Raw genomic sequence first — 24,189 nt, forward strand, 5'->3', positions numbered from 1 at the left:
ACAATTGGGAGTACACAAAACAGGGTTTATTCTTATATTATTATTTATTAATTGTTGTATTATTTGCCTCACCATGTATACCTCCATGAGGTGTTGTAGGAATTCTCTAAAAAGTAATCAATACTAAAACCTGGGTAAGAGGCTCCAGAACTACCATAAACTGGAATGATAAACAATGTAAAAGAGACTTTTCATTTATAGGTTATAATCTAAGTCAGGGCTTCTCCACAGCAGTACTATTGACATTTTGGGATCAGAAAATTATTTGTGGTTGGGGGCTATCCTGCATACTGAAGGACTGTTAGCAGTGCCCCTAGCTATAAAGGCCCTAGACGCCAGGGCAACACATGACCCTGCAAAAGCCCACCCAGTATGACAATCAAAAAATGCCTGCATACAATGCCAAACGTCCTCTGGGGCAAAATCTCCAGAAAGTAACTCACTTTATTTTTCCCTTTTTGTTGTCTTATGTGTCCTTATAGTTCTGCTGAAAGTTTTAGCCAAAACCCATAAGTGAGATATAGGTACCTTAGCTGCCTTTGATGACAACTTTACTTTGAATCAATATTCATTTCCTATTGATACTTGGTGACAGATCCAATGGCTTAATCATATTACAAAATTTTATCTATATACCCTTGCATAAACCAAATTTTCAAATGTCGTGAAACCATATAGACATAAGTCCATGCAACACAAAAGCACACATGTGAGAAATGACTGCCACATACAAAGCATCTTACTAAAAGTAAACAAAGTGACAGGTGTTAAATGCCAAATAAAAAGCAAGCCAGAAATTAATAATCCAGGACTTCAAAAGGTAATGCACATTTCTCTTTAACCTGATCCTTACAAAAACATACACACAACATTCATTATTTTTCAACCACAGGATGTTGAACAATAATGATTTTCCATGTAAGTATTCCAAGCTTAACAACATACATTATATCCAGAGAAATATCACCCAAAAAATCAGTTGTTTTCCATTTATGAACACTTACAAACATCTTTATAAACATAAAATGAGTTCCAGATTAAAAACCCATATTCAATGCTTTTTTTTTTTTTTTTTTGCTTTTGCTTTCATTGCAGACCAACTTAATAAAAACATTGGTAACTGATAGAATATAGAAAAAATACCACATAATAGATTCTGATTGTAAGTGGTCTAAACACATTTGAGTTTTGTGAAGACATATTTGTATTTGTGTTACTTTCCATTCTTTGACAAGGCAAGCGTTATTCATCAGCCTCTATTTACAGACAATCTTTCTCTATTTGTGCTGTTTCCTTGGCACTAAATTGCCTTTAAAACACATACTGTACTATGCAAGCAACAGTGCTGAAATAGTCAACAGGAGGCATTTGCTGCTGCTAGTGACAGCCCAGAAAAATCCTTAGCTTTCTGAGCCTGGGCATTTGGGTTTCTCTTTTTTCTTAACCCAGTTATATAACATATCCCTAAAGAGGAGCATGTACAGTCATTGAAATTGCTGTACATGTTCCTATTCCTATCAAGTGACTGGAACTCAGGGTACTTGTTTGTATCCACTCTTAAAAAACAACCTGTTCACATTATAAAGTCTTATTTACCAATGAAGATTCTTCTGAAAGTTATCATTCAAATGTTTGAAGCTGCAAAGAGGTTTTTCATCAAGTTAAAACAGCTTTACCACGATGAATCAAGATTAGCAGATGCTTCAGCATCATGCTGAATGAGTTGCCGTGTTCATTCACCCTCACCAGTGAGAAGGCTGCAAGCACCCGAGGGGCCGGGTGGAGAGCAGCAGGCCCTCGCCTGGCACACTGAAGGCACGCTGGGAGCCTGATTTTTTAAATCAGCGACTGAGAAGTACTTGCGATTATTTGCTCGTGGTTCAGTTACACCTTTGATATCCAGACTGGTTATATTGCTTTAAATAGCAATTTTAGCAACTTTCAAGATCTCTACACTATCAAATTATCCAAAGCTATCAAAACTAGAGAATCTTAGAGATGAAATAAATCCTGGTAGGGAAAGATACTTAGCTACTAAGTCTTAGGCCTAAAATACTTGATTAAAGATCAAGACTGAGACATTTAACACACTTAAGTTTTCTTCTTGTTCAAAAATATTAGCAGTTAGAGGCACTAGGTTATAGAAAGTTTGATGGGAAATATTTATTTATATGTTGCCACCTGGCTATTTTTCACTAAGAAGAAATGATTCTACACAGTTAGTATGAAGTAAAAAGTAAAAGTAGTATTTACTTTTAACTCTGTTATTCTGGAAATGGAAGATATTTCCAGAAAGTTATTTTTATAATATTTTATGTCTACAAGGTGACTAAAATTTAAAAACAGGAGACAAAAATTAAAAATTAGTAACAGCCCGGCCGGGCGTGGCTCAGCGGTTAAGCGTCGACCTAGGATCCAGGTGATAGGGGTTCGATTCCTGGTCAGGGCACATGCCCAGGTTGTGGGCTCAATCAATGACTCTCTCATCATTGATGTTTCTATCTCTCTCTCTCCCTCCCTCTCCTTTCCTGTCCCTCTGAAATCAATAAATTTTTTTTTTTTTTAATTAGTTACAAATACAGTCCTTGCAATAATATTGGAAAATACCCAGATTTTAATTTTTGCAGCTTTGGAAGGCTAATTTGACTCTATAACACAGGAATCTTGAAAATTTTCCAAATCCTACAAAGGGAAAATTAATGGCATTCACCATCAAACTAAGAAAGCCCCTTGTAGGTAGGAGTATACAGAGAATGCCAACCGCATGTATTCCAGCTTCAAAGTAAATGCTAATATTATCTTCCTAAAATGCTGTTCTATGGTCTTCAACATCCAGAAGTGAGAATTTAGGTCTGCATAGTAATCAAATATCAAAATAAATATACCTCATCTTAGGTGAATGCTTTTTAATCAACTCCTTAAAAAAAAAAAAAAGGCCTGAATTTTGAACTTCTAATAAAACAATTCTATTGTTGTCATATAGCAGTTCATGCACTGAGCACTCAGACACACTACCATTAGTTTGTCAAATTAAGAAAACTATCCCATTTTAAAATCTCATGCATAGCACACAGCATCCCCATTTAGTGACATGCCAGGATAGAAGTGCAATGACACGTTATACAAAGGACAAACAATATGCAGTTTTCTTTTTCACTGCAAACCACAAAACTTACCCATTCTCACCATAAATCTTTTGAAAGAGTCTAAGAAATCAGAAAACCAAAAATTAAAAGTCATTTCTTCCAGTGTGTTATTTTTTTTAAATGTTCAACGTTTTTAACTTAAATAGTCTAACACGAGATGGACAAATCTCAAAAGGTTGCTTCTCCAGTCACATTCTTGATCATGTCTCAAATTCTCATTGATCTCCTATCTCAAGGAATTCATGTGAAGCAAGATAAAGTGTTTCCTGACTTAGCTTGAACTAACAAATCTAAAACAAAAAGCTTTCTGTTGCCAGGAACTAATAAAAAAGTTAGATTTGCATCTACTAATTTTATTCAACCTAATCACATTTGCCCATCCCAAAGTTCAACAAACCGAACATTCATCAAACATCAAGTTGCACAACACATAAATGTGTCCATTATTATAAAAATGGCCATAATTACATACAAGTAAAATTTAGCAGACAGCAAATAATATTCATGCATTTTAATAAAGTTTGCACTGAACTTTAAAACTATAAATTTAGAAAGTCACACACTCATAGTCCAAGAAACCTAGGTCAAAAACAAAAAATCAAAATCAAGTTAAATAAAATTTGCAATGCCATATTTTAAGGGAAATTTTTACACAAAAGACACACACTCTAAAATGAGAAACACATACAACCAAACTATAACCAGACTGTTTCAGAAACGCCTGGGCATTGAGAATAAAAGTCTGTAAATGTAATTGGAAAATATTTTCATGAAACACCATGTTTTGGAATAGTACCCCAGTCTTCCTTAAGGCCAAAGGCAAGGACTGTGTACAAACCTTCTTAAGCAGGCCTCAAGTAGGCAATTCAGAGACCTGCAAATATGGAATTGCACTTTTTTCACAAAATGTGCAATGGTTTCTCAAAGCAAAATAAATTTTTAGAGAATGCTTCAAAATGACTCATGACATGCAGTCGGACAATATGATGCCACTTTCTCACACAGGAAAAGTTAACACAAGACCATCTATCCATTACAAGCAAAATCCTTGCAGAAACACACTCTAACCTCTCAACCATCAGCCGTTTCCTGTGCCTAAGCCTGCTGGCCTCCCGGATGGCCTCCCACTTCTGTAGGTCTGCCTCACTGCAGGGGCCAGGGGTGAAACTGATGGGAGGCACAGGGGTTCCCAGGCTCCAGGACTGGATCTTACGAGTCAACATGTCATCTTTCTTCTGCCGATATGAAGGAACTAACACTCTACAGCTATTACTTTTTTCTTTGGATGGGCATGTCCTTTCAAGTACACAGAGAAACTTGGCTTGAATTTCTGGAGGGAGCATCCAGGGTTCTGGGAAAGGGACTGGTTGGTATCTATCTGGGGCCCCCGACAGAGGCACCTCTTTCTTCTGCGCTGGAATTCGGCGAACAATCATATCATCTTTCTCTAGGTCTGGAAGTACAAGTTCACCTTCTCTGCATTGCAGAACAATATCTCGCTCTACAGGGTCATCTCGCTCAGAAAACCTTCTGAAGTCTTCAAAAGCCTGGAGGACACACGGATTGGCATGGAAAGCCCCAGTCTTTCTGACAAAGAAATCATCATTCTCTAAGTCAGGATCGAGGGCTGACATCTCAAGGTCCCCTCTTCTATACCCTGGTGCATAAGATAGGTTCTTCCTGCGAGTTATGAGCCTTGGGCCAGCAGTGGGATCGATTTTGATATTTGTTTCAGAAGATAAGATGTCATCAGAATATGTTTGGAGGGCCTGAAGTAATAAAAACGGACTGAAGCACAGAAAAGAAAAAGGAAGGGAGAATCTTATTAAGTTTATTAAGGAGAACAGATAATTAGGTAGCAGACCAACTAGCCATTATTGTTTTATTTTAGGGGGCATGGGAGGGACTCTTGTGTGGAAGAAACACAAGTATTTAATGCCATCACTTGTGACTTCCCTGGATACCACTTAAAGAAACAAGAGCAGAGTGTACATCTCAGGAAAGGTGGGCACCAAGTAGGCCGAGTGATGGGGCTAGAACTAGATAGAGGACACCTCCCTGAGATACACCACAACACTCGCTCTCACCTCTTCCTCATTCCATGAGCCACAATGACCTCATTCTCTCTTTTTTTAAAAAAAATATTGTTATTGGTTTTTAGAGAGAGAGGAAGGGAGGAGAGAAAGAAATATCGATGTGAGAGCAAAATATGGATCAGCTTCGTCTTGCACATCCCCTACCAGGGATCGAGCCCACAACCCAGGCGTGTGCCCTGACCGGGAATTGAACCAGCAACCTTTCGGTGCATGGGATGACTCCCAACCAACTGGGCCACACTGGCCAGGGGTGACCTCATTCCCAACCTAGAGAAGCAGCAATGATCTTGGAAAGTTTTAATACATGAAGCACTGTATGCAGTAGACACTGGCAGGAAACAGACATTTAGAAACTAAAATGGCCTGGCCAGCAATAGCTTAGCAGTTGAGCATTGACCTATGATCTAGAAAATCATGGTTCGATTCCCGGTCAGGGCACATGCCTGGATTGCAGACTCGATCCCCAGGAGGGGGCGTGCAGGAGGCAGCCGATCAATGATTCTCTCATCATTGATGTTTCTATCTTTCTCTCTCCCTCTCCCTGAAATCAATAAAGATATATTTAATAAATAAAAAATAAAATGCTCTAAAGCTATATAAAAGACCCTGATGCCTCTTTTCTTTGCATTTTCCCACCAGACTTGCCTGTCGTAGCGTCCATCTGAAAGTTATGTCCTTTCTGTACATCTCCACACATAGCACAACTGTAAAACTAGGTCTACTTTCCCAAAGGCCTTTTAGAAATGGTTTTCCAAAAGAACTGACTATGCCACATGTAACTCTACACTATCTTATGCATTATTATGCTAATGAAGAACATTTAATCCTACAGACTTCCAAGCGTACATGCCTGCACAAAAGCAATATGTTATACATTATGCTTTTATACTAAATATTAAGTGAGTACAGCTTCATGATTCAACACATCCTGGACAGAGGTTAATGTAGCCGCAGAAGCTGGCACGGGTGTTGCATGCCAGCCTCAAAGCAGGAAGGCTCATGCAGGCAGGTACACCTGGGCTCGTCCGAAGCGCCACTGGTTCTCCTGGCTGCATGGGCGTCCCATGTGCTCCTGGCCCTCTTGGTAGCTAGTTCCATCAAGAGTGACCGTCTTTGGCAGGTGCTGTCTAGCCTACGCTCTGCTTTCTGCATCCTACTAAAAATGGTAGAGCTTCTGTCAGAGCCTGAATCATTATCTTCAAAGTCTGGCTTCATTCTACTGTGGAACAAGACAGAGAAAGGAAGGAGAGGGAAAAAGAAAAATATAACTAAATAGAGTCAAGCTACGACTATGTATAGAAGAGGACTTGTTAAGATGCAGATCCCAAAGTTTACATTTAAATGGCTTTTTTTTTCCTCTCCCCAATTACAGAGGTTCTGTGGATATTGGAGCAAAATAAATCTGGCTTTTTTTTAAAAAGCACACAAAGAACACATCCAGCCAGGGCACTGAGTGAACACTGGACTGACAGAAACAGGTGTAAAGACGAACCTGAATCCCTGAAACTCCTTATACCATGGTTTGTAAGTTTCCCTTTTTATTCTTTTCCAGTTCACATCTTCTGGGATCCAACATTTGGGAAGAAACTGGTCAAAAGTGTTCCCTGGGTTTGGCATGATGGGGCTTAGCTTTCGCACATAAAGATCATCCTTGACAATGTTGGGGACGCTTGTCTTCTCTTCGTCTTCCTCCAGGTAACAAAAGGAGGTTGAAGTTGTCCAGTTCTCCACGCTTGCGCCCCAAGTCCTCCTCTCGTTACTGTTCAAAACATCCAACCAGTTAAGATACCGTATGATCAGCTTGTGACACAGAACACAAAAGGCATGCTTTCTGGCTCAGAGCTTACACCACTGTGAATGAAGCAAATTAGTTTCCATTCTCATCGTTACAGCTCCTAGAACGAAGTTAAGGCATTGTCACAGCATCTCGTTTTAATCAGAGAAGAGCTTGATCCACGAGGGTCAATGATAATAACAGGTGTTAAAAGAGACAAACTGCAAATAATTTGGGGTGTTAGTTTATGTACTGAAATCAACAGAATAGACATTCGGTCCCAGGAGAAATTTTTCTGACCCTGTCAGTTCGTATACCCCGGAAGCTACTGGGTGGGCAGGAGAAAATATTTGTGAACAAGAGTTAGGAGAGAGTTTTTGAGATGAAACTCTCCGGCCTCTTTTCCACTTGGAATCTAAGGTTGGCTAAGTCATCCAAAACTACATCAGGCAGCCTCCACTCATCCTCGGGGTCCGATCCACTTTCACAACCGTATGCCTCCTCCCGAGAGGAAGCTGGCTTTGAAAAGTCGCACTCTGCTCTGCTAACTTGATAAGAAATTAAAGGATTATTTCAGTGTCCACTGAGACCAATCAGCACGGGGGGGGGGGGGGGGGGGCAGCACCGCTGAGCTCACAAGAAATAACATAAGTCACCCGGTAAGCTGAAAGAGACCAATAGGGCTAACAGGCAGGCATCTAAGAAAAGAACCAGTAAATCATACGCTGACAGTTTTAAAGGAAGAAACAGATACATATGCCTAAAAAGATAGGGGAAAACGTTTTCATCAATGAAGTTTAAAACATTATCTATGAAACACAGCTTAAGAACCATTCCTTTTACCACACTGAACTATCCTAGCAAATTCACAAGCTCAGGAAATTTCCAAAGGCAGTCACCAGATCGCATCCCAGTACCTTGGAAACGGCCCGTCTGCCTCTGTGTACACGGGGCTTGCCCAGCTTCTTCTGTTGTCCTCGTTTCTGTCCGGCCTCTTCTTCCTCAAGGGCGCCGGCACGTAGGATGGCTGTCTGCTTTTGTTGGGTAAGAAACGATTGAATGGTAAAGCAGACTTTGGTTCAATGGCCGAAATCCTTCGATAGGACATATCATCTTTGTTATAATCCTGCATTTTGAATGTAAATTCAGAATCTGTGTCACTTTCGCAACCTGTGAAAAAAGGCACAAGAATTGGCTTTCCTCTCCAGATTATTCGTCTCGCCGAAACCCACACAGCATGCCTGCTTCGCCTTTCCCTACAGCTAACTGCGGGGAATATTTTTAGAATTTGTCATGAAGTTGTGATAAGATCCATTCGGAGGAACTTGCTCTGCATACTGGAGGCGAGTGCGGTACATTCTTTCACTGTGGCACACTCGAAGCAGAAAAAGTCCCAGTGTACAACTGGACCCTGCTAATGGAATCCATGGCAAGAAAACCTAATAATACATGTCGATAAAAGATACTTAAAATAAGATATAAAGGTAATTCTAGGGAGACAGGTATTTAAAATAAAGCATGCAGCCATGTAAAATTTCTGTGAGGCAAGAGGTAAGGGGAGACATAGAAAAAGAGGCAAAAAGTACGAGAGGTCTTAGAGGGGGTTGGTAGAGCCTTCGGAGATCCCTATCAGCAAGAATCACACATTAGCTATGAGACTGGACCAGATGACTTCTCAAGTCCCAAAGGAATGTCAAGTCTCATACCTAAATGAGAACACAGGCGTCAAGTTTTTTCTAAGGGTGGCCATGGAAATTATATTTTTGATATAAAGTCCTTTAAACACAAATTCAAAAGAATAGACCTTGATACACCTCAAGGTCAGAATGTTACAAAGGCAATCCGTTCTCTTAAAAATAAAAAAATGTGCTCTTTGAAAGACAAAGAGGCACAGAACACTACTACAGATCCAAACCAAGCTGTCTCCCTTTCCTGCACTTTTTTCCTTCCTGCCTCTATGCATTTGTAAGAAAGTTTGCTAATGCGGCTTGCTTCCCCCCAGGGCTCTCTGAGGCTGGCTGTGCAGAGCGCCTGCAGGGTTAACCTGAGCCAAAGGCACTGGTCTCCTCCCTCGTGCCTGGCAGGAATCTACAGTAAATAACACTGGGAATGGCCTACAGGAAGTAGTTTCACATCCAGCTACATGACCATGAGATCTGCACAGGGTAAAGGAGAGCCACAGAGAAATGGGAGAAATTTAAACCGCTCTCACCAGAAGGATTTATAGTCAATAATCCGGTGCTTCGTTTGTTTTTACTACCTCCTACATAAACAGTACATTTTTTAGAAATGTCTTTATTTCTTGGCAAAATGTGTACATGTAAAATCTTAAACACACAAAAAGATTGTTCTACTCTGGAATTTTCTCCCCATTTTTATTGAGGTATAATTGATATACAACAGTGTATGTGTTTAAGGTGTACAGTATGATTTGACTTACATGTATTTTGAAATGACTACCACAATAAGTTTTAACTGTAGTCATCATGTTGTACATTATGTGAATTTTTAAAGTTAATTTTTTTTATTTTTGAGTCTAGTACAGTGCCCTATAGAGGAGGCGACTATTCTTGCTATAGGAGGTTTCATATAAACTTAAGGAATTTGACTTGGCAATTCTGTTAACCTAAAAACATTATCCTAAGTTGCGGTGACCATCAATTTTGGACTATAACTTGGTGGGTAGCAGAATTTTAATACACTAATCACAAAAAAGAGCTTATCATCCTAGTAGCCCCAGGCTTTTTTATTACATCTTAGTTATAATTACCAAGTGTTTACTTCCATACTCTTTAAACAAGGTCTGTAACTCCTTTCCCAAGATCAGGAAGCAGTGTGACAGTGGCCCACTGCTTTTGGTCAGGTGTCCAGGCACCCAGTCCAGTGAGTATCTGAGAAGACTATTCCACCCCACAGGACCACTGCATTTGAACTGTCTCAAGTCTGCATATTCCCACAATGCCTCAGTCTTTCTCCCTTTTATTGTATGTTGGACAGGTAAAAATTTAAACTTTAAAAAATTTAAATGTTTTAGCTTTTTCAGTCAGGACAAAGTAATATAATGAGTTCAGAATTTCAGCCTGTTTTCACAGCTTTAATCTACTTAGATAAATTATAAATCAGATTCATGTCCTTAAACTATTCTAATAGTCATCTAGACTATAAAAGTGTCACATCTAAATAGCAAACAGCCAACAAGTGCAGCAGTAATTATAAAGGTTAACTCTTCCATAGCTATTCATGTTTTTTACTGATAATTTTTAACTGCCATTACTCTGAAAGCTAAAGAATTTTTCTGTGACCATGCTTAACAATCTGCTGGTTTTTAGTTTCGAAAAACAAATTCATTGTACATTTCATTTACATACATTTACATAAGAATAAATAAAGATTGAATTCCAGTTACTGATGTGCACGCTGAAGTATTTATAGTACAAGTGTAATGTATTCTGAACCACCTCAAAAAAAAAAACATGGATAAATTAATGCACAGAGAGATAGGCACAGGTATGTGATGAAGCAGGCATAGGAAAATGGTATGATAGAATTAGGTTGGTGGGTACATGTGTGTTCACCGTAAAATTCTTCCAAACTTTGATGATGTTTGAAAATTTTTTATAATAAAAATGTTAGAAAAATTGCTTAATATTAAAAAAATAATCAAAACGAACAAGTAAAATTCCTAACAATCTAGCACAAACTCTCAATTTTTTTCATGTTAATGGTAGAAGCACAGAAATGTTTGAAGCAACTTGACTGGTGGTTCCAATCTAGTCAAATATGAATTGCTAGAGGAATACACTTAGAAATTTCTCAGACCAACCAACAGCCAAAGGAGTAAGACTTGGATTTAAATGATTGATTCGACCATGATATTGGTGTTTTGAAAGAAGTTTCCTCCCCAAAACAGAATGACTTCCATTAACATGTTCCTTACATACTTACTCTGCCCTGGATTAGCTCTGACCCTGACAGAATCAAAAGGTGTTTCTAACACCATGCTCATATTGTTACTTAACCAAACTTTAGCATCATATTATATCATGATAGATATCAATCATTTCTTCTCTTAGAAAGCATTAAAAAGATGTTTTTCTTGTTCTGTTTTCTTGAGAAATATTTTTTTTCTCAAGAAGTAAGAGAAGGGAAGAAAGAAATTAACTTAGGAACTAGGACAGACTTTTTAGAATTTTTTTTATGTCTAGATATACATAATAGGCCTCACTGACAAAGATTATTAAACCTGAATCTAGAGAGAAAAGAATCAAAATACATTATCACTGATAAAACAGATCACGGTTAACTGCCTCTTCTTGTGTTCTCTAAAAATGGGAAGAAAAAAAAGTGAAACCATCACCCCTCTAGTGGTGATACAGTGAGGGAGGAAAAATTTAAAAAAAAAAAAAATTATACTTAAGTCTCTATGAAAATCCACTTCTTAGTGAAATTTTTGCCTCAACAGTTTTCACCTCGTTTTTAAAATGTTTTTATTGATTTTAGAGAGAGAGGAATGGAGAGGGGGAGAGGGAAACATCAATGAAAGAGAAACACTGATCAGCTGCCTCCTGCATGCCCCTACTGGGAATCGAACCCACCACCCGGGCATGTGCCCCGACAGGGAATGGACCCAGCGGCCTCTCTGTGCTGGGACAACGCTCAACCGCGCCGCACGGGCGGGCTCACCGCCTTTTTCTACTCGCTCCCATTCCCAACTTTCTTTCAACATGTAAAATATAAATAAACTGCAGCTCACCCTCACGTCCACCCCTCAGCGTGATGTCAGAGGAGCAGCTTGTGAATGACCGAGACCCCAGTGAGTCCAAGCTTTCAAATGAATCTTCTCTCCTGTGGCTGCCTGGAGCGACGGGAAGCTCTCCCCGGTCAGCGCACCAGATATCACCGTAACCACTGTCCCTGCCGCTTCTTTTCAGGCAGCTGGAGTCTTCAAGAGCCTAAAGGAATTGTTTTAAAGAATAGTAAGTTAGCATAAAATTCCAAAACTGTAATCAGTCGTTACTTGTTTGTTTGCATAGCTCAAGTTGTGCTTCATTTCACACGTGAGGCAATGAGGTTTCCCTTTTAATCAAAAAAATCTGATTTTTTTTTTTAAATCAGAAAATAAATGTTTTCCCACAACTAAGAGTTGGTCCTCATGTAACAATAAGGAAGTGTTCAATATCATTTAATAAAGTAGTATAGCCTATATAAAAATAAGGAAGGGGGAACATTTTAATAAGAAAAGCTACTAATTAAATATACTAAAATGAATAATTATTTAGAGTTATCTGGCAGTAAGTATGAATGGAGTCGAAGAAAAATCAGCCTTGACATTGATATCCAAAAGAAGGTAAACTAATTAATTATACTCAGCCTACCTTCAGCAAATATTTCAGGTGATATATAGTAAACAAAACAAAACAAAAACATAACAGTCAAGCTCTTTAACAAAAAGTTTAAAAAAGAGAGAGGCAACTACAGCAGGTATACATGTCACACAATTTATTTATTTTCACTGATTATGAAACCTAGATCTGAACCAAGAAAAGCAGACTTGGTTGCCCACGTACAAAATATTTTCCCTGGACCCAAACAAAATATTTGTTTGGCTCATGTAAGAGATATACAGAAATATGGCAAATGTCACTAACCATAGGTTTGTAAATCATACAGACTTACTCAAAATAAGTGTTTTTAACTAATATTCCTCTATGAAAGTAAATAGTAAAATACAGCTGGACTTCTTAAAATTAGGATTTAAGTAAAACTTATAAGTCCTTTCGCACAGTCATGACACAGAGTAATAATCAATGAATAGCTAAACTCTAATTATTTAATATGGTGAATGTAACTGTTATTATACTAAAAATCAGGGATGTTACCTTCAGATGACTTTATTAAAACACAGATAGTTTAAAGAACCTAGAGATTCCCAACCACCAAATGTAATATGTGAACCTCAATTAAATCACGATTCACATAAAAAAGCTATGAAGCGGAATTGGGAGATAATTGGGAAGATTTGAATATGGACTGGGCATCAGATAATGGGGAATATTTATGAATTTTCTTAAGTATAATAGACATTGTGGCTATATGGAAGAATCTCCATATACAAAAAAAAAATCTTACTCTTAAGACATGCACACTGAGTATTTAGGGGTAAGATCTCTTCAATTTACTTTGAAATGATTAAATAAAACAGGTGGATGAATAGATACATAAACAGATAAAGTCAATATGGGAAATTTTTAATAATTGAGTCAGATGGTATATATTTGTTGTATTCTTTCCATTTTTAATTATGAACATTCTCACTATGAAAAAGTTGACAAAATAATGTTTACAACGAATAATCAGCAGCTTTCTCGGGCATACTTTTGGCTACGGCTGGATTTGTCAATTCCTCATTGAATTTTTTGGCAAGTGTTTGAAGAACCACTAAGGTCTAGTAGGTTTATGGGAGATTTTTATATGCTTTGGATGCCAGACAAACTGGTTGATGTCCTGTCATGAAAATGCAAGCACCTACCTTGTACCCTATTTCCAAGCAAATGGAGAAGCTAGGCCTAATGCTGGTACCATCTAGGTATGTCTCAAACCATAAAAATAGTAAAATTTTTAAGTAAATCTTTTGATCCACCAGGTTTCTTAGGCATACTGTTGCAGCCATAGGGTCCTCAATACACAGTGAGATGACTTTTGACCTCATACATGTTAGTTATTTATAACAGGCCACCATTGTTATAAAAGAACCTGAGTCTGGCCCTGGTGCCTGGTCATGTAGGACTTCACTCTGACAAGTCACCTGAGTCACCTCCCACTTACAGGGTGACTAGAGTGCAACAGCTTATCCGAAGTATTTTTTTTCAACTGATATCTTGGATTGGCCAACTAAGCATTATCTACTTAAGTTAGAAAGTTTGATGAACACAGTGGTTTTTATTTTAACAGAATAGACGAAAAGCAGATCATAGATTCACACACCTCTCATGGCTATCCCCACTCTATGATAATGGAATAAAACCACACCTACGGTTTTTAACAATCAAAAATTTTTTACCTACTTTGATTTCACACTGGTGACAGGAAATAGCCTTTAATAAAGCACTCCCAGGACAAACACTGCACCAGGATTATTCAGCCTGAGTCAGACTGCCATGAATAGGACCAGGGCTGTTAAGACAACACTAATACAGGAGGCAAAGTCCCATACTGTTTTTAACTGGATGGTTTCTTAGCTGACATAAGTAAGGCAAAGCTGTGATGGTGCCCAAAGTCCCCTGGACATTCCTCCATCAGCCTTTCCCTCCTCTGCTGCAGCGACTTATCTGCTTATCTGTCTCCAACAGACAATTGTCCTCCATGAGGATGGATCATTTGCCTTGTGTAAGGGTTTTTCCAACACCTGGTACAATGCTTGTGTATGATAGTATCTCAAATATTATTGGAATTAACCTGCTTCAAGGAATTTGAATAGAATGCTACAAACTCTTTACAATTCAAAAATAATGAAAATCTAAAAGAAAGACCTAAATCCTCTAGACTATATAATCCTATCTTTCTTTAATGTATGAGATTGAACTAAGGCAAAACTAAAGATCAGGGAAAATGTAAAGCCAGGTGATCATTTCATCCTGGTCTAAAATTTCTATCTTCCATCCAAGATAACTAACACTTATTACATCCTTACAATGTGTTAGAGACTAGCGATAAAATGCTTATTGGTATAGTATCATTTAATCATCATAAAAACCCATAGAGCAACTATAATTAATTAGATGGTGATATATTATTTTGACTACATATTTTCTCCTGAGCATTGCAAATTCCCCTAGATTAAATATCCCCTAAGAGAAGTTAACTTTCCCATTTGGATCTGATAAATGAAGATTTGGCAGAACTACAGTCATGTTTAGTTCACGTGACTGCATTCACCAGTTCATGTGACTGCATTTAGGAAACAGAAGCAGTATGCAGAATTGTAACCTAGAATTAAGAGATAAATACCTAAACCTATAGCCTATACCCTAGAAACTGCTCTGAAATAGACTCACTCACTCCCTGGTAGTGGCACACAAAGCCCGCCAACAATCCTCTCTACCCAGCCTAATCTAGACCAGAGCAAAGATGGTCAGTTTCCATATTCCCTACAGAGAAGGAGAAGAATGAAGTGGAAGGAAACAGAAGAGCGGAGGGAAGGAAGAGGTGACTAGTTACAGTAGTCATCTCATACAGAGGTAGTTTCCTTACCTTAGTCAGAGCTTGTCCCAAAAGATTCTCAAATGCTTTCAAATTAAGATATGGGCCATTATAGTAGGGGTTACTTTGTGCTTTTCTTCCCAGCCAGTACAATGTTATCAAAACCTTTCAAAAAAATTCCACAAAACAAAAAGATCAGTCTATTTATAGCAACTAACTGCAAGCTCAAGTGCAGGCAGCACTCTAGATCAAAGAGCATATCTATCTATGGCTGAAAGTAGATTTTCTTTTAAATTATGGGAAGGAGAAGCGTCATTAAAAATGTTATTTAGCCCGGCTGGGCGTGGCTCAGTGGTTGAGCGTCGACCTAGGATCCAGGCGATCGGGGTTCGATTCCTGGTGAGGGCACATGCCCGGGTTGTGGGCTCGATCAATGACTCATCATTGATGTTTCTCTCGAGCTCTCTCCCTCTCCTTTCCTCTCTCTGAAATCAATAAAGATATATTTAAAAAAAATAAAAATAAAAAATAAATAAAATAAAAAATAAAGGGAGAAATACTTAAAAAAAAAAAATGTTATTTACTCTTCCTAGATTTCTGTCTCTGGGCACGTTCTCAGACCAAAAGCCCAGATCCCAACAGGTATTTAATACATTCTACTAGTACATATAAAGAGGGGGGAAAATTATAAGAGGAAAACACATTAAACTTTTAAAGCAATCAATATTTTTCCAACATCAAATTCAGAAAATGGACACTTAAAATCAATAATTCTCAGCTTTCTTAAGGATATGGAGCTCTTATGTTTTTAATATGCTGTCACACTGGAAATTCTTCTAATGCATATAGAATATTATAGATGCTATACAAGCCCACACAGAACAATGACCTGAAGTTCTTAAACATTCAGTGTTTTTCCTTAAAGTCTGATTTGGTGGTTTCTGACTTACTCCCCTAAAAATCCTAATGTGCATTTATTTGCCTTCTCCACATTACTAACATGTAAGGAACCACTTTCTAAGTTTAAACTGTCCTTTTATTACCATGAAGTCAGAAAATATGTTTTAATCATATTTTAACATATTTAGAATTTGTGACTGGTTGGTTTCTAGCAAAAATTTCATTAGAAAAAAGATACAGAGTATATCAGATATTTTTAGATCCCCGGCCTTATTACAGAGCAAGTAAAAAACCATTTATAATATTCCATTAAATGTATCTTACATTTTTCACTCTCCTATCAGTCTCTTCTTGCCTGTAAAGAAAAAAGAAAAAATATCTATTAATATCTAAGAACTTTAAATTATTAATTATTAACTGAAGCTCATTTTTATTCTAAAGTTCTATGAATATTAATACCACTTGGAAGTTCATAAACTTCAGACTACATGCTATCCATCAGAAAAAATTTTCTATATTCACTGATTTCATGAAATACAATGATCTGTTTCTATAAAAAGGCTGTATTTTTCTCATTTCATTCATTACAATTTGGTTTCTAAAAATACATTTGCATCTTTTGTATTTTTTTTAAATGTTTTTAATTGATTTTTGTAGAGAAAGGAAAGGAGAGGAAGAGAGAGTGAGAAACATTGATATGAGAGAGAAACATCACTCCCCCTGTTGGTGATAGAGCCCGAAACCTGGGGATGTGCCCTGACCAGGAATCGAACCTGGAACCTCTTGGTGCATGGGACACTGCTCAACCAACTGAGCCACACCAGCAAGAGTAGCATTTTTTGTATTTATTTTAAACAATGTTTAAAAACCCTATCAAAAAGGGAAAATATGTGCTCATGGAAGGAAAAAAAATCAGGAAACAGGAGAGGGAAAAAAGCAGTTATGCACTGAGTTCTCTTTTCTATTGTCCATATGGGCTTTTTCACTCTAGTTCCTGGGAGCAAACTGCTCAGAGACCAAGACTCTGCAGATGTCGAGAAGTAAAGTTTAAAAAATAGCAGTGAATCACCCCTAAAGAGATTTTGCTCTATTACAAGAATCATCGGGGTTTTCCCCCTTACCTATAAAAGGACATGACATTTAGGAGAAAAGAAAAATAGGCAGATGTCACCACAATGTTGAAGAAGCAACAGCACAAGTTAATTAATAAAAGGGATTTAGGTTGCCCTAAAATAATGTGCTTTCGGTCATTAGAGACACTTAAGCAGGATCATCGTGAATTCAGAGAGACTCTAGAAACCTGAGCTGGATGACTTCTAAGGTGGTTTTTCAGTCTAAGAGTCTGTAAGTAGTATATTTGTAAGATAAAACATACATACACATGTTATTTGTAAGATATATATAGAACACATAGAAGACACAGACAGAAAGAAAGGGGTAGGAAAATGAGCACACACATTTACCTTTCAAAGAATCAGTGAGACAGCTATGACCATTCCTTTCCATAAAACAAACTTGAACTGAAATGAACCTAAGAAAAACATTGCATCTCCCATCTACCCCCAAAACAGCATATCAAAAATAAAATTTACAAGCTCTCACACTACTGTGAAAATAGAAATTGGTACAACTACTCTAACTTTTAACCCACTAAGTAGTATCTATTCAAGCTGAATATATGCATATTCTATGACCCAGTAATTCCTCTCCTAGGCATATACCCAACAGAAATGCCTATGTATGTTCACCTTAAGTCATATATGACATTTATAGAAGCACCACTTATAATAAAATAAACTGGAAGCTAACATATTTCTTTAACAGTAGAATGAATAAATTATGGAATAGCCACATAGTAAAATACTATATAATAATTAGAATAAACAACCTGCAACCACATGCAGCCCTATGGTTCAACCTCACAAATGGGAAACAAAATAATCCAGACACAGAGAGTATACAGATTATTATCAATCATTCATACCATGTACAAAAACAGGCAAAACAGAAACAGGACGTTAGAAGTCAGGATAGTGATTACCCTTGTGGGGGGAGATAGGGGAAGCGATTGAAAAAATCTGGGGGTTTCTAGGACACTGATAATTTCTTGTATTTTGATCTTGAAGCTGACTACCCAAGTGTGTTCATCTCTAAAGCTTTTGAATTGTACACTTATAATATGCAAACTTTCTGTATGTAAATAAATAGAATTTCACAGCCCAAGTGCTCAAATCATAGTTCATCTCTTGAATAAAAAAAGAAAACCACCTTGTAAAAATTAACATTTAATTTTGGAAGTAGTCAATGGGAGCAAAAATCACTAGAAACTAACAATGAAATATAGCACATAGAGTTGTGAAATATATAGCTTCTTTTTTAGATGAATGACCAACATACATACCTCGGATATTAAATTAGCCAAAGCACAAAAGAACAAGCAATGCTCAACGCAAAGGACATACTAGGCTGAAAAATCACTACCCTATTAAAAGTGGGATTCTTTGTGTTGAATGTTATCATAAGCACACTGAGGGCAGAAGGAACCACAGAGCTCTCTTGAACCCCAGACTTCCCACAGCCCTGTAGAAAGGTCTCTAATCTAACACACTCATTTACTATTTGCTTTTTATGATGTCAACACAATCGCTGTAAATACAAGGTATGGCCTATTCTGTCATAAACAGGCACAATAATCAGTGAACTTGGCACTATAACCTTTCCTCACTTTACATTCCCTTCTAAATATGGGCATTTATAATGTGCTCTTGAGCATAATGATACATAGGCCAGCCAAATTAGTGTCCTATCACTGAAATGCAGTGCCAGAAATTCAAGTAGTCAATGATTTGCTGGAGTCATGAGAGGCCACTCTCTGACACACAACAAACACATCCCGCTGCATGGAAATTGGTAACCAGGCAGCTCCCCTGCCTCCTGTGGCCAGGGCACAAGCCCAAGGCCTTTTAAATAGAAAAGGCACAAGGGCAGAGAGGAGGCTGATGGTAACAACACAAGACTCTCCTGAGTCAGCCAAGTTACTGCCCAACCCATCACAACCAAAATTAAGGTAGCCTTATCTCCAAAGTTGGCTAACTCCTCCGTAACAAATATTTCGAGAGCTGACTTAGCAAAAACACCATGTTTAAGTGCATGGGCTTTGGGTCAGATCTAGGTCCCACCAGCCATATTTGTCTTGGCAATTTACTTGATTCTCAAAGCTTCAGTTCCCTTCTGGAGAAACTGGCCGTAAGATCCTCTAGTTCAACAGATTAGGAGGAAATGTACACAGTCACTTAGCAGAGCCCCTACCCTCATGGCAGGTGCTCATCAGGAAGCAGTTTTGCCCACTAAGCTCTGTGAGGACAGGGTCCATCTTATTCACCAAGCTACCCACAAAGGCTTCCTGGCAAAGGCACGCCAGGCCCCAGCATTTAAAACTGCAGCCAAGCCTGCCTGACATTCCCTTCTCTCACTGCTGCTTTATTTTTGTGTTTATAACCATCTACCGCAGGCATTCATTTATTATCTGTCACTTTTCCACCAGAATCTAAAAGAATTTTTGTGGTTTTGTTTACTGCTATATCCCAAGTGTATTTAAGACAGGGCCTACCATGTGGCAAGCACATAGAAATATTTAAAATGTCTAGCACAGTGCATGGCACACAGATGCTCTCAAATACTGACTACATTTATTTAATTTAGAGAAATGAAATTTAGGAAGAGAAAGCCTGAAATAATAAAAGCTCAGGAAATTCCTAAAAATATCTATATGTTGTCAAAGAACAGTTGAATTGGATTAGCTTATTAAAACATATCCAATTTTGACTCAAATTGTATTGATATTCATAACTGGGCTTCTTTTTTAAGCTACTATCTTGAAAATCATAATAAAAGGTAATTCTTTACAATCATACATCAGTAACCCAAAAACAAAGGGCACAGATACAGAAACAAAGACCAACTTCAAAGCACTGAGTACAAAGATTAAGTGCCAGTCTCTACAATAAAAACACTTCCCAGAAGACTTCTGAAAGACAGAGGCCAAAGAATGCAAGCCTGCCTTGAAACCCAAATTTAACATTAAAAGGTGCAGAGGTGAAATATTAACAGTTTGAAAGAATGACTATGTTGAATAAGTTGCTAGCCTTCTCTGTATATCATACACTAATTTTTACTTTTTAGTTTTTCAATTACAGTTGACATTCAATATTATTTTATATTAGTTCCAGCTATACAGCATAGTGGTTAGACAATCATATAATTTACAAAGCAATCCCCCTGATATTTCAAGTACACACCTGGCACCATACATAATTATTACAATATTATTGACTATATTCCCTATGCTATACTTTACATACACTAATTTTTAAATATTGTGTTTGATATTCAAGAAATAGCAAGTATAACAGATATAATCTTCTACTCTGTTAATGGAATAGCTCTGGTGATTTCTTTACTACCTGACAAAGGGCCAGAAGATACATGCCCATCACAGACCTGAGAACTGTCTGTCACAGGTCAGAAAGAAAAGAGCCACCACCTCTCAAGTAGGCCCATCAGTAAACACATCCATCTTATCCTAACAGCTGTCAGGTATACTTAGGACCATGAAGTTCTAGGTCTGATCCTTTCTTTATTCAAAACTATTTTAGAATACAAGTACCAGTTATCAATGAAGAAGTACCACTGCTAACCAAAGGACCAGAGAAATAGAATCCATGTAGATGCCCTGGCTCCCATGCCAGGCCCTTTCCTGAGAAGACAGCTTGGCTAAGAGGGCAGACTCTGGGGTCAGACTTCCTGGGTGTGAATTCTGGATCCACTCTGATTAGCTGTGAGAACTTGGTCGTGTTATTTAACTCCTTGTTTCCAAAGTCTCATCTGGAAACAACATACCAGTCTTACTGGGCTTACATGAGAACTTTAAAAAGTGCTTAACCCGGGGGGGATCGAGTAAAGGAGACATTTCAAGACTATCCTCCAATTATCCATCTCAAACAATAGCATGGAGGAAGGGAAGTAGCCAGAAGACAGCCCAGTTTCCCAACACAAAGTAAGTATTCTCCCCTGGAGAGACATCTCTGTGAAGCATAGTTCAAGACACTTTCATAGTATGCTTTCCTTGCCCTCTTGTCATGGAAGGCTTTGAACAAGAAATTATCTCTAGAATAAAGACAAGCAAAGGGCAAGGCAAACTGGTGGCATAGTACTGTCACTAACCAAACATCCATGTTGGCACCAGGCCAGTCTGCCTCACGCATCCTTTGTCTCCTATGGACTTCTCCTTGGCCAACACCCTTAAATTTCCCAAAAGGTCAAAATATAAGGCGCGGGGGTCGGGGGTTGTGCCTGCATAGCCAAAATCTACCTCCTTCATACCTGAGAGCACAGCCGGGGAACAAAGTGTTAAAGGATGGGATTATAGTTTCACGTAGTTTGGTATAGCCAGTTGTGTTCTAGGGCCTCATCAAAAATACTTCCAAGTACCTTCTATTTATCGAAGAGCTAACCCAGGGCCCACATGTTTGCACCCAGCACCGACTTTCCTAGAGTCTCCTCTGGTGGACTGCAGAGAGCTGGGACCATACCTGACCCGTGGCTGTATTCCAGGAGTCAACCACAGGTCTGGCTAAGAGCAGCCACACTTTCAGATGTTCATGTACAAGTTACCTAAAGGCACTCACTGAGCCAGTCCAGGAGATCAAAGATAGAGAGAAATAGAGGATATCTCCCCCCAAATAAGGTAAAGCTTCATAGTTTGAAAGAGAACCCCACTTCTCTTTTTATACCCCCATACTCAATACACCTTTTTCCCTTCAAAGTATCAACTTCCTCATTTGCAACTCTGCAAGGCCCAATTTTCTCATGTCCTGCCCCAATATCATAATCCCCTAAGAACTGAAATCTCTGTACTCCAAAAGCATCTTTCCTTCTCAAATCCCAGCTCCCAACTTGTCCAAACCAACTTCTGTAAAGATCAAACACAGCTATCTTATCAAACCATCATGGGACATGATTAAAAACTCAGGCTGGAATTTCTCCTAGAGTAGGAGTATTTTTGCCCCAGGTACCATGAGAAGTTTGGTTCCACCTGCCACCACCTCAAGCTTCCCTGGCTAACAAGGAATCTGGAATGTTATAAGCAATCCAAGTATAGCTTGCTACCCCACCCAGTCTCCTCCCTGCCACACAGTCATCCTTCTTTCTAGTCCTAATCCTACAGTCCCTGGAGTCCCTTTTCCTTGACCCAGAATAAGCCTCCACCTTTATTCCTCAGAAAAAAATGCAACTCACTAGGTGATTATGTTCCCAGGCATCCCCTTCCTGACATTATTTCCCAGAGTAAGGAGTGGATTGTTCCTAGGGACCCACCCCTTCTAGAGTTAGTTCTAGCCCTGCCCTGCCCTGCCCTGCCCTGCCCTGGGTGGCATCAGCTGAACTGAAGGTTGCCTCTTGGGAAAAGGGTTGAAGTTAGAGAAGCTGGGCTCACAAGTTACTTGGTCCCTCTCCAAACCACTAAGTAACCTCTACCCTCCAGTTGTTGCTTATGAAGTCTGGCCACCTGTTCACAACTTGAAAAACAACTTTAATAAATGGGGTCCTGAATCATGATTTCATAAGCAATCGCAAGTAGAAAATGTGTGGACAGCATCTGCTTTAACTCTGTCAGGTGTGTATGGAGTAAGGGTGGAGGCGTATGTGGCAGCAGGGGGCTCCTGAGGATCCAAAGCAGGCGTCCTCCTCCGGACAGTGGCGGCATCATTTTTATGTACGAGACAAGACAGTCTGCCTCCAAATGGGCGGAAAGGAGGAATCCTGAGCAACCCTAGGGATCCTAAGTGAAATTTTAGGAGAAACTGTGTGAAAATTTCTAACACTACTTACTGTCTCTGAGAAAAAGGCCTGTTTTTATTCCAAATGCCGAAATCAAAGAAGAACATTAGGAATATATTAGGTAATTGCTCCTTTCTCTATTAACATAAGTTCTACTTTTCTAATAATGAAGCCCATCCATTGCATTATTTAAAATAGAGCAAATACTACCACCTTTCTCTAGTGACTATCAAATAAACTAAAGAAGAGATGTGGGAATAAAAGAAGCTAAAGATGAATTCTTAGAAAACTGAACTTATTCTTCCTTTCTCTCAAAAAGCAAGATGCATTAAAAAAAAAAATTGGAAATTCTTCCTTTCCTCCCACCTCCATCCCTAAAAATGAACCTGTATTCTAACTGACAATCTTCCATTCGTGTTAGACACACAGCTCTTAGATTTTAATCTGCCTTTCATACAAAACACAGCTCTACCTGATTGTGGAAAGTGTAAAAAAATGACACTTGAGAAAATAACACCACATCTGGAGATGATCAGTGATCACATCTGGAGATAGTCAGTGATCACAAATAGATAATCGTGATGATTTCTGTGCTTAACTATGTGAGAAAAAAACTCTTGGAAATTCAACAGTTTTTGCCCTCGAAACATAATGCTTATTCCAAACATGACAAATAAGTAAGTATCCTCATATTAAAAATAACTTGTCATTAAATTTCACACCCCTCCCACACACTACTAAAAATAGCTAAGTTTCACTTAAAGGGAAAGGAAAAAAACATACGAATTCGAAGACGCCAGCACCCAGTTCCACTTAAATAATGAGCTGAAAAGTGCTGTTGTAGAAGCTGAAGGGTGGGTTTTATTTCAAACTCTCTCAACCACAGACTCTTTCTGTAATTCTTCTTTTCGACTGTATGGAATATGGTTACTATTACATAAAACTGATCTCACAACTGAGACTCATGCATGTAAGTCCCCTGTGAGACTGCACCCCAGAAACAGACAAGTCCTGAATTTCATATCCATTATGTATGTTCTGTGTACTGCATGGAGTTAGGACATTCGCTTCTATCAGATGTGCTGGGGAGAGGATACAGGGTAAGTCAATTAGAGGCTTACGCATAATTTTACTTCTGTAGATGACAATGCTAGGTAGCAGCAGCAATGGAAATAGTGGGTTTTGTTTTCAGATATTTTAAGTTTGAGACACTTAATAGACAAAGTAGAAAGGTGAA

The 24,189-nt window shown here is 38.4% G+C and overlaps 1 protein-coding gene across 3 annotated transcripts in view; it reads right to left on the bottom strand.

The window, feature by feature from the left end:
• LMO7 (LIM domain 7) overlaps positions 1 to 24,189 on the bottom strand; it is a 203,096-nt gene that overhangs the window by 43,848 nt on the left and 135,059 nt on the right. For 2 of the 3 annotated variants that reach the window (XM_087814293.1, XM_087814292.1), the window contains exons 5-9: positions 16,440 to 16,470; positions 15,267 to 15,380; positions 11,770 to 11,968; positions 7,934 to 8,186; positions 3,177 to 3,206 (exon numbers count right to left, since the gene is read on the bottom strand). In XM_087814293.1, the coding sequence (XP_087670419.1) occupies positions 3,177 to 3,206; positions 7,934 to 8,186; positions 11,770 to 11,968; positions 15,267 to 15,380; positions 16,440 to 16,470 (627 nt within the window). Of the gene's footprint in view, positions 1 to 3,176; positions 3,207 to 4,214; positions 4,935 to 6,257; positions 6,462 to 6,734; positions 7,002 to 7,933; positions 8,187 to 11,769; positions 11,969 to 15,266; positions 15,381 to 16,439; positions 16,471 to 24,189 lie in introns of all 3 variants that reach the window. The other variant, XM_087814294.1, reaches the window with a different exon arrangement.

The sequence above is a fragment of the Miniopterus natalensis genome, chromosome 2 (assembly GCF_054644295.1).
Source record: "Miniopterus natalensis isolate mMinNat1 chromosome 2, mMinNat1.hap1, whole genome shotgun sequence".
Taxonomy (NCBI): domain Eukaryota; kingdom Metazoa; phylum Chordata; class Mammalia; order Chiroptera; family Miniopteridae; genus Miniopterus; species Miniopterus natalensis.